This window comes from Juglans regia, chromosome 4 (genome assembly GCF_001411555.2).
Source record: "Juglans regia cultivar Chandler chromosome 4, Walnut 2.0, whole genome shotgun sequence".
NCBI classification, from domain to species: domain Eukaryota; kingdom Viridiplantae; phylum Streptophyta; class Magnoliopsida; order Fagales; family Juglandaceae; genus Juglans; species Juglans regia.
Window position 1 is genome coordinate 34,595,409 of NC_049904.1, and position 16,161 is coordinate 34,611,569.

The 16,161-nt window shown below is 34.4% G+C and overlaps 2 protein-coding genes across 4 annotated transcripts; both read left to right on the forward strand.

The window, feature by feature from the left end:
• The first annotated feature begins 1,431 nt into the window (after window positions 1-1,431).
• LOC109013101 (increased DNA methylation 1-like) lies at window positions 1,432-10,007 on the forward strand. 3 transcript variants are annotated; one of them, XM_018995052.2, is made up of 20 exons: window positions 1,433-2,455; window positions 2,561-2,638; window positions 2,837-3,041; window positions 3,177-3,285; window positions 4,111-4,245; window positions 4,611-4,703; window positions 4,978-5,070; window positions 5,190-5,271; window positions 5,347-5,406; window positions 5,483-5,535; window positions 5,620-5,786; window positions 6,454-6,664; window positions 6,859-6,916; window positions 7,107-7,163; window positions 7,246-7,491; window positions 8,677-8,741; window positions 8,850-8,906; window positions 8,992-9,085; window positions 9,444-9,584; window positions 9,674-10,007. In XM_018995052.2, the coding sequence occupies exons 1-20, from the start codon at window positions 1,742-1,744 to the stop codon at window positions 9,770-9,772; spliced, it is 2,817 nt and encodes a 938-aa protein (XP_018850597.1). In that variant the 5' UTR covers window positions 1,433-1,741; the 3' UTR covers window positions 9,773-10,007. The 3 variants fall into 3 exon arrangements, with proteins under 3 accessions (XP_018850599.1, XP_018850597.1, XP_035545456.1); XM_018995054.2 differs by lacking the exon at window positions 4,978-5,070 and having other exon boundaries at window positions 1,432-2,455; XM_035689563.1 differs by lacking the exons at window positions 1,433-2,455; window positions 2,837-3,041.
• Window positions 10,008-13,548: 3,541 nt separating this feature from the next.
• Window positions 13,549-15,894, forward strand: LOC109013103 (putative pectinesterase 14). Its single transcript, XM_018995062.2, has 5 exons — window positions 13,549-14,038; window positions 14,174-14,345; window positions 14,480-14,686; window positions 14,925-15,178; window positions 15,524-15,894. The coding sequence occupies exons 1-5, from the start codon at window positions 13,620-13,622 to the stop codon at window positions 15,738-15,740; spliced, it is 1,269 nt and encodes a 422-aa protein (XP_018850607.1). The 5' UTR covers window positions 13,549-13,619; the 3' UTR covers window positions 15,741-15,894.
• The last annotated feature ends 267 nt before the right edge of the window (window positions 15,895-16,161 follow it).

The following is a 16,161-nucleotide window of genomic DNA, read 5'->3' on the forward strand; positions in this document are numbered from 1 at the left end:
CAGCGTCTTAGAAAATAAAAAGAAAAGGATGAGGAATCACAAGACCACCTTTTACGCAACAAACCCAAACAGAGCACCTTGCCAATCGGGAAAATCTTTGTTGAAAGACCGACGACAAGACAGATCGTGATCACTGGTGGGGAGTGAAGAATGAAAGAGAGACACGACAGATGCTAGGGTTTTGTTGCTAGGGCTTTGTGTGTGAGTGAGATATATATATATATATATATATACATATATATATCGTGGTTGGGGCTCAGGAGAGTGGAATCGAAAACTGCAGATTATTTTCTATTTTATACAAACCTAGTACTCGATTTTTAATATGGAACTCAGGATTTATACCCAGTTCCGGACCGACTATATTCGGTTTTCACAATGCGGGTTCTAGCTCTGATTTGACTCAGACCAAACACCGTCACTGGAATTAGGTTATTTGGGTTCAGGACGGGATGGGAAAAAAATCCAATCTGGATGAACAGTCTTAATCCATACCCGTATGATCCAATTCTCCCCCATTTTTGCTTCACCATTTTCCCATAACATCATTCTCAACAGAACTTTGCTCTTTTTTCCCTTCCTCCATTATTCTGACTACATTTCTAGCGGTCACTTCAAAAGAATGTCCTAAAGTACATAAATATAGGAGAAAAATACTGTTGAGGAATATATAATTAAGGGCGAGTCAGTAGTACCGTTATATATATATATATATATATTGCTGCTGTCTGTTTGAAGTTCAGTACTTCCAAGTAGTATGAAATACATATTGCTGCTGTCTGCGCCTGGAGGTTAATTAGCAAATCATATGATCTGGGTGAAGATTTTATGCATGGTAGCTAGCTAGCTACCCTCTCTCTCTCTATATATATATATCATGTATAGGCCTCTGGCCAAAGTTGATTAAAGCAGTCCGTACGTTAATATTTGTTTTGTGTGAACTTACATGGAGCATTTTCGAAGTTTATTTGCAGAGTGGTGCTCGCGCGCGCGCTCTTCATAGTTTGGTGGGGGCGATCGATCGATGCCCGGCCCAAAGCACTTGATGGCTAAAGTACGTATTGCTGCTAACAAATTATTATTATAGGAAACCTGTTTTCGTGTAGCATCCAATTTACTCATATATATATATATAATATTAATATTAGTAACAATTATATATAAGTTTGTATGGGCTAGCATCCAAGTATTCACGTGCTAATCAAACGCATTCAAATGAAGTGTTTAATTGTGTCATGTGTAATTTGTGTTAATTTATATATAATTGAAAGAGTATGCGACCCATCAACCCTACAAAGATATTATCACATGTGTTGTACCCACAACACAACACAACACAACACAAATGCAATGCAATTCCATCCACTCAAAATATGCATGTGCTTATATATAACATATACCCACACACAAACACCGAGATTAATTATTACTTAGAGATACCTACATTTTTTTTTATCTTACCTGAATTATCATACTATATTTTGTTTTTTTTACTGATCCTGCCTTTGCTCTTTCGCTTTTTTACTCTCTGCGACTGACCCAATTACACCCTATCTCTTTGTTACCAATCCTAAATTCCAGATTCCCATATTTCTCCTCGAATCCCCCCTGTTCCAACCGATCAATCTCTCTTTTTTTATCTCCCCTTCTAAACCCTAGAATCTAAGTGTAATCATTCGCTAATTTTGATGATGATTTTTTCGGAGAGTTTTTCAGATTGGGAGGGCAATTCTCGATTGACATGAAGCGAGTGTTGGAGTCTCCGCCCGAACCGGGCGATTCACTCGGTGGTGGGACTCGGGCCAAGACTACCCAGGCGAGTTCTTCTTATATCCAAGTTTCTGACACTACTAATAACGTCTTTAAGAGATTCAAAGGTTCTGTGGTGAATGGTTTAATTGTTTATACCCGTGAAAGAAAGTCTCGGTTTAATTGGTCCACTGGACTTTCCGAGAACGGCCATAATAAGCAACTGTGCAGCTCGGATGAGACCGCAATTAATGTAAACGCTTCGCTTGAGGAGGGATGCAATGGAAAAATTGTCCAAATTGTACTTGGTGACGAACCCACTTGTAAAGGGAGAGAGCTGGTACTATCTCAAGCCAAGGAAACAGGTGCCGAGGGGATTACTGTCGCGATTGCTGCCGAGAGTAGCGAGGGAAAGAATGATTTGCCTGAAGAAGAAGTTAGTCTGTTCACGTCATCGTTGGTAAGACCGAAGGTCAAGCCAGAGCCGCCGGAGAGTTTAGTAAATGCATCAGATGCTGCTCAGAATGAGGAAAATTTATATTTAGATAGGTGGGCAACTGGTGGAGCAAGTTCGACGTTAGAGAATAAGTTGGAATTAAAGACGTCGAAGAAGATTGGGCTGAATAAGAAGCCCATGACTGTCAGGGAGCTGTTTGAGACTGGTTTGCTCGATGGGGTGACTGTAGTTTACGTGGGTTGCAATAAGGTCGCCTGATTCCCAATGAATATTATATAATACTTAATATTTGTTAATAATTCCGGAATAAAAAAACCCAATCTTTTGTTTAAGGCTAAATTTGGTGGATTTCAGTTTCAAGGATCTGGTCTTCGCGGCACAATTAGAGATGGGGGAATTTTGTGCTCGTGTACTTCCTGCAATGGATGCAGAGTGAGTATTGCTTCTCTCTCTCACTCTCTCTCTCTCTCTATATATATATATTAGTATAGTATTGGTTATCATGCTATCATTGATAAGTAGTTATAACCGTACTTTATTTAAGCATGCTGTGTTTTTTCGTTGGATGCGAATGCATTAAGCTTTTGCTTCTTCTTCCTCCTCTCCTCTACACCCCCAAAAAAATTGTAGGTTATTCCTCCTTCCAAGTTTGAGATTCATGCTAGTAAAACATACAAACGGGCGGCACAATATATTTGCCTTGAAAATGGGAAGAGCCTGCTTGACCTGTTGAGGGCGTGCAGGGCCTCTTCCCTGAATACGTTGGAGTCAACAATTCAGAACATCATTGGTTCCCCACCCGAAGAAAAATATTTTACCTGTAAAAGATGCAAAGGTGGGCTTTCCACTTATTATTTCTGATTTATTCCAGCTCTGGTAGCAGGCTAGTTGAGATCATATTCTTATTATAACAATTTGGACAGCCTTTTTTCTTTTACTTGTTGATTACGGTGGTTGCTCAACTTCCCAGGTTGCTTTCCCAAGTCTTGTGTGGCAAGAATAGGGCTCCTATGCAATTCATGTGTTGACTCACAGGAATCTCATGGTACCCCAAATAGTGAGGATGTTAAAATACTCGGGTACAGTTTCTTGGCATTACTTTGTACAGATTTGCAATTTAGGTCGTTTTTTTTTAGGAAAGTGGAAACTATGGAGTCTGTTTTGTAGGAGTGTGCAATGGTCCCTCTGATTTTCAGTATAATGTCAGTACCTGTTATTCATTTTTTCTATCAGCTTGTAAATTTTTGCATTTACGTGTGAAGTGGATTTAGATGGTTAAAGAGTATACAATATATACATGCAATCAAACAATAATGGAGGGAAGTGTACCAACAAAAACGAATTCTCATACTAGTAATGCTTTCTTGATGAGAATACCGTGCCATACTCATTTTAAATGGAGTCTTGCTGAAATGAACTACTCTGAGTAAGTTCTATATTTTAATGTCATATCATGTCTTCGTGCAACTTGAACAGAAAAAGCTGCGTTTCCGTTTTATGAAACCATGTGAGTTGTGCAAGAGTATAATTTGGGTGATATGCTTATTTTGGTTTTTAGCAAGTGTAGAATATTTTTTTTTTTTGGATAAGAATAATTTATTAATCCACGTAATTAGGCAAACCCTAAGTACACAGGAAGTATACAAGAGATGAACCTGATTACAAGCTAAGTGCTGTGAAAAACAGCATAAAATCCCATTCAATACAATAGCCGAAGGCCAAAGTAACAATGTATGAAAGAAAAAATCCTTAAACCCTCCCATCGAATGTTCCCTATTATCAAAACAGCGACCATTCCTCTCATTCCAAGCACACCACGTTAAGCATAAAGGCACCATCTTCCTAACAAGTGTATAATATTGGTCATTAGATATCTTTATATGCTTCCATTTGCTTTATTTCAGGACATCAACATCATTATTGATCTCAAAGTCCACTAGAAATGCTTCAACTTATGTTTCTCCACAACGTGAGGGTCAATGGAAAGCTTCAGACTCCGTTTCTCAACAAAGTAAAAGTCAATGGAAGTTGAAAAAAAAGTCGGTACCTTTTTGGTCTCATTGGCTTGTTTTGCATATAGCTTATTTCAGATTATTTTTTCATATACAATTCATTACTGACACTTAATCCCTTAAATCGTATGCTCTTGAACCAGATGAAATTTGCAAGCATATCATTTTATAAGAAAAAAAAATTCTCATCGTATTTAGTTGGTTTGCAGAATTCTTACCTGGTATACTGTTTTATTTGTGTGCTGCTGTGAAATAATTTCTTCTGGAGCTGGCATAATAAATTCTTAGTACCGTTTTTATTATCTTTGTACACATGCACACACTCCTTCTTGCACTGTTTCATCATTATTATTTCTTGGCCTGTTAACATGCTCTCAATTGCATTATCTCAGGTCGCCAAAACGAGTTCCCTTCTCAAAGAACTCCAAAAGTGCTTCTGCACGTTTTCCAGCACAAAATAATAGACCTTGGAAAATAACAACAAAGTCAGTATCTTCTTTGGTTTATTTGTTTAATCATTTTTTTTTTTTTCTGTTGCCTATTTTTGGCTTACGATTTTGCTTTATTTCCTGGTAAAAAATAATTTGGGCTCTCTTTGTTCTAAAACTGTATGGGCGATACGATGATCATTCTATTAATGTTTTCAATTTATAGTTTATAGTTACTTATTAAAAAAAAATTATAGTTTATAGTTAGTGGTGAGTACTGTTATCCAGATTCTTTCCTTTTCTTATGTGCTTTAATTGTTGTTATTTTCAGACCATCAAAATCAATTTTGATCTCGAGGTCCTCCAAAAGTGCTTCATTGTCTATTCCTTTGCAAAATAAGACTAAATGGAAAATAACAACAAAGTTGGTATTTTTTATGTCTTGGTTTCTTTAGCATGTATATGGCTTAAATTCCTTTCCTTCCGTAGCATGCACATAATCTCTTTTATTTGTTGGATGTTTTTTTTTTTTCCCTTTTCAAGAGATCAACGGTTGCATAAGTTGGTTTTTGAGGAAGGCGGATTGCCTGATGGAAGTGAAGTGGCATATTATGCACGTGGTCAGGTTGAGATGAACACCACAAATACTTGTTTTTTTAAGTTTTTATGGATATTTAACGTGTCTCCTTCTCCTGGGCAGAAATTGCTTGAGGGCTATAAAATGGGCTTTGGTATATTGTGTCGTTGCTGCAATAGCGAGGTACTTTTGTTACTTCTTGAAGTTTGAAGTATCAGTTTATTCCCGATTTTCTGCATTGTTCACATTTGATGTGCAGGTCAGTGCCTCACAGTTTGAAGCTCATGCTGGCTGGGCATCTCGAAGGAAACCGTAAGTTCAGGATATAAGATATTTGCCTGGTTCTTGATCACCCATTTTTTAAAATTCTATTATGGATTTTGTCTTCATTGGCAGTTATGCATACATTTACACATCCAATGGGGTATCTCTCCATGAATTGGCGATATCTCTCTCAAAAGGCCGCAAGTATTCTGCCAAGGATAATGATAACCTCTGCATCATTTGTGCAGATGGGGGAAATCTTTTGCTTTGTGATGGATGCCCGAGGGCCTTCCACAAAGGTGAAATATAAATGATGCTAAGCACATTGAATTAAGTGATTAGTTGGTTGTCAAATTGTATAAAGTTTTTAATTTTTTTCACCCCTGTTAGAAGATTCTTTTTTTTTTTGTGGGGGGCTACCATTGACCAAAAATTTAAAACCAACGTCACACTCATATGGTCTCTAACTTAAAAGTATTTTATTCATTTCATTGTTAGAATTATGGACCGAAAGTCCAACTAGCAAGCAATTTCTCTAGCGCCTATCATGCCTACATAGCATCTTTAAAGCAACAACATCTATGATCAGTGGCACACTGGCAGCTCCAAAAATTGGATGTCTAATCTGTATGTTCAATTTTATTATCCTATTATGTATAGTTCCGTTTACATCACATTTGTGCTTAGGTTGTGTCTTCCCCTGTTTCTACATATGTATGTATGGGCTTATGGGGGGCTTTATGATCTCTATCTGTGATTGATATTCTTTTTTCCCCTCCCTTTTGGCTTTCAGGTCCTATTTTTGAAAAGAAAAACGAATTTGTTTTCTAAACGAATTTAACATCGTGTATGGGTTTTTAACATCTTTTTACATAGTTATGGCATAATTTGGAGGACTATAATAGTTGCCTCTCTCAAATAGTTTGCATTGGTAGACTTGATGTCCAAACTTATTTTCTTCTGCAGAATGTGCATCTTTAAGTAGTATTCCTCGTGGTGATTGGTACTGTACATATTGCCAGAATATGTTCCAACGAGAAAAATTTGTGGAGCATAATGAAAATGCCGTTGCAGCTGGAAGGGTTTCTGGAGTTGATCCAATAGAACAGATTACTAAGAGATGCATCCGTATTGTTAAAAACATAGAAGCTGACCTTAGTGGATGTGTGTTATGCAGGTAACAAGAAAAACCACTATTTGTTTTAGTTAGAGATCTATTAAAGCTAATGGGCTTTTTCACAATCTTCACTGTGTTGTTTGTGATGAGCAATAGTTGGACACATTTCACTTTTGTTTTCCTTCATTAATTTACATATTTTGGTCTATTCGTACTATTTGAGGTAGCCATTGCTTCTCACTTTGCACATGCAGAGGTTATGATTTTAGCAAATCAGGGTTTGGGCCCAGGACAATTTTACTTTGTGATCAGGTAATGTCCTTGTTTCACATTTGAGCTCTCAAGTGTGGAATTCTTAAATAACATCCCATGCTCCCATTACTTTTATCATAAAGGTAATGGGAACTTGGAATGTTATTCATGAATTCATTGTTACTCATGCCTAAACAACCAACTGATTATGTTTGTTTTCTCTACTCTTTTGCTTTATGTATTGTGCCAGTGTGAGATGGAATTTCATGTCGGCTGTTTGAGGGATCACAAAATGGCATATCTGAAGGTGTTGCCATAAATGATTTTTATTTTTTAGTGGGACATGCCAATCTATTTATGGATCAAATGTTGAAACACTGTTGCTACAGGAATTGCCAGAAGGGGAGTGGTTCTGTAGCGTTGATTGCACCAGGATAAATTCTACTTTGCAGAAGTTACTAGTAAGAGGAGCTGAGAAGCTCCCGGACTCTCTTTTGGATGTTATAAAGAGGAAGCAAGAGGAACAAGGTTTAGACTCCATTAATGACATGGATGTTAGATGGAGGCTTCTTAGTGGCAAAATTGCATCTCCTGAAACTAGGTTTTATCTTTCAGAGGCTGTTGCCATTTTCCATGTAAGTTTGGCCCAGTTTAAGTGTATATACTTCAGTTCTTGAAGTTTTTGATATTGTTTTTATGGTGTAATCAGACCAAATGGTATTTGATAGCTTCTTTGAATACATCTAAGTTATATGATTCACTTTGCCATTTTTAAATAGCCGTTTTCATGAGTGAATTTTAGTTTGCTTTAGGGCTCGTTTGGATACAAAAACCATCTCATCTCATCATTATAATTTTTTCAAATTCTCACACAAAATATAATAAACAATTCAACTTTTTCAAATCCCAAAACAATAATAATATTCTAACAATATTTTATTCAACTCATCTAAAACCATCTCATCTCACTATCCAAACGATGAGATGAGATGTAACAATAACAATATGTAAGATGGTTTTAGATGAGATGAGATGGTTTTATTGTTACATATTGTTACAATATAACAATATCTAACAATATTTTATTCAAATAGTTGTTATATGTAATAGGTTACATGCATTTGAAAAGGATGTTTTATTATAAAATAAAACTTACCATCTAATAACAACCAAACGATGAGATGAGATGAGATGTAACAATAACAATATGTAAGATGGTTTTAGATGAGATGAGATTGTTTTATTGTTACATATTGTTACAATATAACAATATCTAACAATATTTTATTCAAATGGTTGTTATATGTAATAGGTTACATGCATTTGAAAAGGATGTTTTATTATAAAATAAAATTACCATCTAATAACAACCAGTTGTTAAACTGTGCCTTCTTAATGCTCCATTGGTGCAGGTGTTTCCCAATTTCAATTCAGATTGAACTTTTAATGTATTTAGGTTTTTGCAGCAGTTAATTTATTGGTTAACACTTACAAAAAAAAAAAAAATCAGTTACTGGTATTCTCTCAAACTGCACTTCCTTATGCATTTCCCATATCGAGTGTGATGTTGCTCAGCCGCTAAAATTGAGTGATTTGCTACTGTTATGGTGAAGTCATCCCATCTCACGCTTGGACTCTACTCTTGAGATATATACTGATTCTTTTCTTTACCTTTAGCCTTCATAATTGCTTTAAGCTTTTAGAAATCACATCTATAATGCTTGCACATGGGGGTGACAAGTGAAGCATTCTTCATATGCTTGAAAATGAGTGGAAAGCTGTGCTATATTTAGTTTGAGATGATTGTCTTTATATTTCAGGATTGCTTTGCCCCTATAATAGATTCAATTAGTGGACAGGACCTTATTCCAGCTATGGTTTATGGGTGAGCAATTAAGATCTTTTCATTATTGATACTGTGCTGTTAGGGCCCATGTTTAGTCGCCTTTTTCATATCCACTTAAACGCCTCTCTCTGTCTCTCTCTCTCTCAGAAGGAACATAAGGGGCCAAGAATTTGGGGGAATGTACTGTGCAATATTGATGGTCAAGTAAGAGCTAGTCTTCTCTAAGGTCTAACCTTATATGTTGTCTCTCTTGAAGATATGATAACGGTCTTTTTTGCTGACACTGCAGCTCATTCGTTGTATCAGCTGGAATTCTTCGAGTTTTTGGTCGAGAAGTTGCAGAACTCCCTTTAGTTGCAACAAGTAAAGGTAACCATGGAAAGGTGAGAATCTAATGACTGCTCAGCTAGTGATCTTTACCATTTACCCCTGCCTTCAGAAACTTGGAAAATTTAAAACTTTTGCGGTCTATTGCGAGGTGTCTTCTTTTTTTTTAATCATTTTTTTAAAAGATGCCTTCTCCTGGGATATGCAACCAGGGGTATGCTATTATTCATAAGAGCTGCAACCTATTCCTATGTTTGTGATGATCACTTTTTGATATGTTGAATCATGTTTGAATATATTTGCAACTATTGAATTTGTCTTACGACCAATGTTATTCCGACAGTCGGTGTTAGTTGCCACCTATGTAATATAAGTGCAAGCATAGTTTTTATGTGGTGGAGCTGTGCCTTACAGGGCTACTTCCAAATCTTGTTTTCCTGCATTGAGAAGCTGCTGTCTTTCTTGAATGTGAAGAGCCTTGTCCTCCCTGCCGCGGAAGAAGCAGAATCCATATGGACGGATAAATTTGGTTTTGAGAGGTTGAAACCTGACCAGGTATGCTATTATGCATCTGAAATGATGTTTGTATTTCAGCATAGATTTCAACTTTCCTTAAAATTGCAATCCTGTGTACCGTGCTGCAGCTTAGCAAATACCGCAGCTGCTGCTGTCAGATGGTGACCTTCAAAGGAACATCCATGCTTCAGAAAATGGTTCGTCAATGTCGAGTCATTGACAGTTGAGTGAAGATGCATTTTTTTTTTTTTACCCTAGCTGTTGGTTTTTGTATGTCTTCGGCTTGTGCTGCTCAATGAAGTTACTTTTCAAAGAATTAATATTCTGCCCCCCCTTTTGATATTAGATAAAGAATTTTTAAAGTAATTTTAGCATAGAAACTGGTGCAAACAGAGTTTGTGCTGAGAAAAAAATGGAAGTGAGGAAAGAAAATGTTGCCCAACACGAGGGAAGGGCTAACTACTAGATGGATGTTGGATGGTATGCAATAAGCATGATATCCTTAGCATTAATATGGCAGAAGTATTCGATCCAGGATATAACCAACCGATCAAATGAAAATCTTGCCATTAGTGTCATAGTTGTTACTGCAAATTTTGATCGAATCAAAAGTAAAAAGATAGCCGTCATCGAGTACAAAAGATCAAGACGATTACTTCCAACTCTTCAATCTCATCATGATATTTGTTTATGTTTGGGGTTGACTGTCAACAGTTATGTATCCAATCATCGGTCATAAATCACCATATTTTATTTTAATATGGTTTTTCCCCCTCGGGAATTGTAAGATAACTACTGCACGTACTCTGATCATGTTTTGAGAGAACTAATTACATACATATTATATATACTATACTATATATGAAGATCAGTGAGATAAGATTGAAAAACAGATCAGAAAAATAGATTTTGTTGGTTTAGTACTGATTTGTACAAGTATAATAATTATTACATATATAGTACAGTTTGAATATATATATATATATATATATATATGCACTTACAATATTCCCATCTTATATATGATGGAATAATATATAGACATGGTATTCTAATTGGAGTGGTGATATTCACATAATATATTTTATAACATATTTCACAATACATATTATAAAATAAGAGTATTTTTGTAAAATGATGTTAGTTTTATAATATATTTTACAAAAATATCCTTCATTTAAAATATTATTGTGCAAAGTGTTGTGTAAAGTGTTTTGTATTTATCATTTTTCTTCTAATTGTATCATAAAATGTTACGTTATAATTAAGAATTAATATTTATAATATAAATAAATTGAATAACATATATGACAATTTATCATAAGTTATGTATGCTCCAAATTAAGTAGTTAATAATTTTCTTACCAGAGAGATATGCTAATTTAATCTAGCGAGCTAGCATGCATCTCGATCGTGATTGGGGATCGATTTGCTTACAGGCCAAGACTCTTGCAACCAAAAGCTAGCAAGCGGTGCCGTTTATACTCATGAAATAAAAAGTAAAACTCTTTGAATTGTGGACTGTGCCTAACTTTGATCATTTGATCCCCAGCTGGCGGTCATCGTCACAAATTAGCCACGCCGGAACTCCCAAAACCAGTCTTCGATTTGGCATTGAATCAGACTGGTAAAAAGAGCGGATACTGATAAGGTTGATATCCTATTATTATGCATCTATCATTCAAGTACATTTCAATTTTTTTTTTATTTTTTTTAAGAATTTTTTTAACATCTTTAATTACTAAGAAAAAAATAAAAAATAAAAAATTTTATTAATACTCACTTTTTTAATCATTAAGTAAAATAAAAAATTTTAAAAAAATCAAATACCAAAAAAGTAGTGGTAAGCTAGAAACCCTTTTATTATTCAAAAAGAGCCACCACCCGATCGAACACGTACATCCACGCACAACCCTTACTTTTTCGGTGCTTGTTTTCATCATTGAAACTTATATGTATACTAGCAGTAGGTAACGTCCGAGGGATGTTTATCTAATTTTATTTTTTATTTTTTTTATTTAATGATTGAGAAAGTATTTTTTTAATGATGTTGTAAATTTTTTATTTTTTTAAAAATATTTATGATGATTAAAAAAATACATGAAGAAAAAAAAAAGAAAAAAAATAAAATACACATTCAGGACATATTTTTGGACTACTTTTTCGTTAGTTGTAACAGTTCTCTTTAGTTAATTAAGAATATTATCATATTTAAATTATGTTAAAACTCTAATTATTTATATAGTTATATTTTTTTAAAAATATTTAACAAAATTTCATCATTTATTTAATGATGAAATATTAGTATTTTATAAATTAAATTTGATAATTTATTTATGTTATGATATTTATATGTTAATTATCTATTTTAAATTAATTTAAATCAGTATTTAAATTTTTACCATTTGATCAAATTTGGAGAGTTATGATGAAGGGTTAGATTTAAATCTTAAAAAATTTCATTTTCGTCTCGCTTTCTTTTTCTCCCTCTCTCACTTTTTTTTTTTTACCTAGTGATTAAGGAATTGTTTTTTAATGATGTTGTGAATTTTTTATTTTTTTTAAAAATATTTATGATGATTAAAAAAATACATGAAAAAAATAAAAATAAAAAAGTAAAATACACATTCAGGACATATTTTCGGACTACCTTTTCGTTAGCAGTTCTCTTGTAATAATTTTTGTGATATTTTGTGATGATTTTGTAAATAGGATTGCTGTGAAGATGTAGAGATGGACGAAGAAGGGAAGCGTAAAATAAGAATACCGTTTATCATTGTTCATTACTGTTCATCTTACTATTCATCAGACGATAGACACTTTTAAATATAAGGAGATATATATATACGCACACATATATAAAAGGTTAATTGGCATCCTAGTATAGTAAGGTTGGCAATGACAGAAGCGTCAGATCGGCCAGACGACAGTAATTAATTAGTTTATATATATATTTTTTATTTTTTTTCTGTTTTTTTTTCTGTTTTTTCTATTTATTTGATTCAGTGATTGCGCTGATCTCTAAAATGAGCTTGGTTACTTTGAAATTAGTGGTACTTGTGTAAAATCCTGTATGGCGTAAGATTTTCTAATTGATAAAAAAAAGCACGTTTGTCACATCTGTCAAATTGAAGAAAAAAATAAAGTGTAATTTCGAATATTAAAATAGTCTAATATATAATAATAAAATTATTATTTATTTATGTTCATCATTTATTATGAAATTTAAATTATATTAAAAGTTCAAATTAATTAGATAGTTTTTTCTCTTAAAAATGTACAGTAAAATTTCATCATTTATTTAATGATGAAAAATTAGTATTTTTTAAATTAAAATTGATTTTTAGTATATAATATAATAAACAGTAATATGATATGCGAAAAAAACATGCGAAAAAAAAATAGCTTCTTTATTGTTCATTTAAAACTCAAAAATCAATATTTTTTCTCACTTTTTCTTTCTTCCTCTCTCTCATTCTCTATGCACGATTGCGGTATTACGTCGCACATTGACATTCACATGGACAAACTCAAAAAAAAAAAAAAAACTCTATACTGTTCATTACTGTTGATGAACAATAATAGAATATGCGAAAAAATATGCGAAGAAAAAAAAAAAGCTACTTTACTGTTCATTACTGTTGATGAACAGTAATAAACAGTACACATATAGACGCTTTTAAGTAATAGGCAGGTATTTCTTTGGCTTGGCGTGTGAATTTTCCTTTCTTCATTGCTGCACATCTTTCTAATTTGCATTTTCCTTTCGTCATTGCTGCCCATCTATGATCTCTCATGTCTTTCTGTCTTTCCATACAATCATGTCTATAAGGAACACCAATTAGTAATCAGCATCTTCCCACTTTTTCCCGTGTGCCATCCTCTCACTACCAACAATATCATCATATATATAGACTCGTACATTTCGTACCTCTCACGCCAATCGATCATGCATGTAGCACTCACTCCTTGAACATGATAAAACAATAGCTCACTTCCACCACACTTCAGCCCCAATGTATTGAACTCATTAATGCAGTACATTAATCAATACCAAAGCCTTAACCATTGACTATGAGAATCAAAACAACCTTCGTTTGGCTCTCTGCCTTTGCCCTTGCACTCCTTTCCATCTCCATCCCTACGTATAGTATCCCTCCTTCATTTACTAGTATCGCCAAAATTAGTTCCCAATTAGATGGTTTCAACCTTGCTATTTTGAATGAGGTTGTTAAGCATGGTGGGACGATGGAGGATTTCTTGTCTCGTCTAACCTATATGGAGTCTCGACATCAACATCATGGGAGGACTAAGAGAAAATGTAACAAGCAAAGATGGAAATCTAGGCTTATATCCATTTACAAAGTGGCCCTCGTTTTGACAGTCGACTTGAAGGGTTGCGCAAATTTTCGTAGCGTCCAGGAGGCAGTAGATGCTGTTCCTGAAAATAGTCCCGCGAGGACCCTTATCATTATTGATTCCGGTACATACAGGTAATTATCTCCTTCAAAGTTTCCAACCCTTTACTTTTCTTTCTTTCTTGTTAATCGTTAGAAAGGATCGAGGAGTTTATATATGTACAAGCATGTACTGGCACATGCTGTTCTTGAGAATATATAGCTCGGCAGGGAAAAGGTGGTAGTGGACGCCAACAAGACAAATGTGATATTTCAAGGTCAGGGATATCTTAACACAGCTATAGAATGGAATGACACTGCAAATTCTACTGGAGGGACTGCCTACAGCTCTTCAGTTGCGATCTTTGCTCCCAACTTCACAGCTTACAACATTAGCTTTAAGGTAACCGATGGATGTATTTTGAATTTACTCAAAAAGAAGACATTAATATATATAATTTACGTATAGATCATAAAAGGAATCCTTATGCACGACCGTTTATGTACGTGGATTTGTCTTTATATTTCTTTTAAAAGAACACAGCTCCTTCCCCACCCCAAGGAACAATTGGAGGGCAAGCAGTGGCACTTCGAATTGCAGGTGATGCGGCTGCATTTTATGGATGTGGATTTTATGGAGCCCAAGACACACTTCATGATGACCGTGGGAGGCATTATTTCAGAGAATGTTTCATCCAAGGATCCATCGATTTCATTTTTGGAAAAGCTAGATCTCTCTATGAGGTAGGGTATCCTTCGATATATCATATATAAAGATCGAACGTACACATAATTTTTCTAGTTTCGTTTAATTAATTTGGTATTTAATTACTAATATATTTGCAAACCTAACAATCATAAAAGGATGTTGTTATGATGGTAAGAATATTATTCATTAATTAAGATCCATTAATAATATATATTAATATTCAAGGTGGAAGGTTAACTAATTAATTAAGCAATTATGTTATGTATATGACAGGGTTGCACCATTAATTCAATAGCAAAAGAAGTCTCTGATCAGGGAATAAGCGGCTCTATCACTGCTCAAGGGAGGCAGTCGATGAATGAGGAAACTGGGTTTTCCTTTGTGAATTGTAGCATCAGTGGAAGTGGGAGAGTATGGCTTGGGCGAGCTTGGGGAGATTATGCCACTGTGGTGTTTTCTACAACATACATGAATGATGTCGTAGCTCCGGATGGTTGGAATGATTGGAGAGACCCTTCGAGAGACCAGTTTGTGGCTGATCCTACTTAAAATATATATATAATATAGATTACTTTTATGTATATCTGCAGAACCTAATTTTCTTAATTTCGTACTCATGCATTATTTGCATGCATGCCTGCCTGCCTAATTAATTAGTTTATTTCTTTTTCTCTTTCCTCTAATTTCTTGTCCCGGCCCTTATAAACTTAATTATAACATGATCATGAGGTGATCAGAAAAGATCATCGATCAATGGCCTAAAAAGAAATAATTAATACCTGATCAAGATTTTATAAAGTCTTAATTGGTTGTTTTCTTCTATCAAGAATATTTAAATAATATTAATTGTACGTACGTGATTTTGAAAACAGAAGGGTCTTCTTTGGAGAATATCAATGTTTGGGACCAGGAGCAAACTACACATACAGGGCCTCGTATGGAAAGCAACTCGACCAATCTGAAGCAGCTCCCTACATGGATATTTATTATATTAATGGAGACGAATGGCTTCCGATCTATCATCAAAAGATATCACTCGTTCCTGTCGATACCGAGAAAGAAGAAATTTTTTCTTATTATATCATGTGAGATTTCTGTCATTAATTTATGCAATTATATATATCATGTGTATGAGAAATTATAATTGTAATTAATTAATTAAGCACAATGGTTGTGCGATGAAAGGGTCAACATTAAACCATGATCACTTCATCAAACCATTAAATAAATTATAAATTGCATATACCAAGCTAGCTATATTATATAAATTAGAAAAAAGAAACCCATGCATGCAGGATCTAAATAATGGGTGCATGCTACACATGCATGCATGATGCATTCTTAAAATATTATTTATGATTAAGAGTTTTTTTTCCCGTTACGTTTCATGATATCTTCAATTAAGTAGCTCGTAAGGAGATGTTGAGGTAAGAAGATCAACCCTCTTCCATTGCCTTCTTTGCCATATATCTCTGCAAACGTTTTGACTCTATCTCTTCTTTCTTCTACG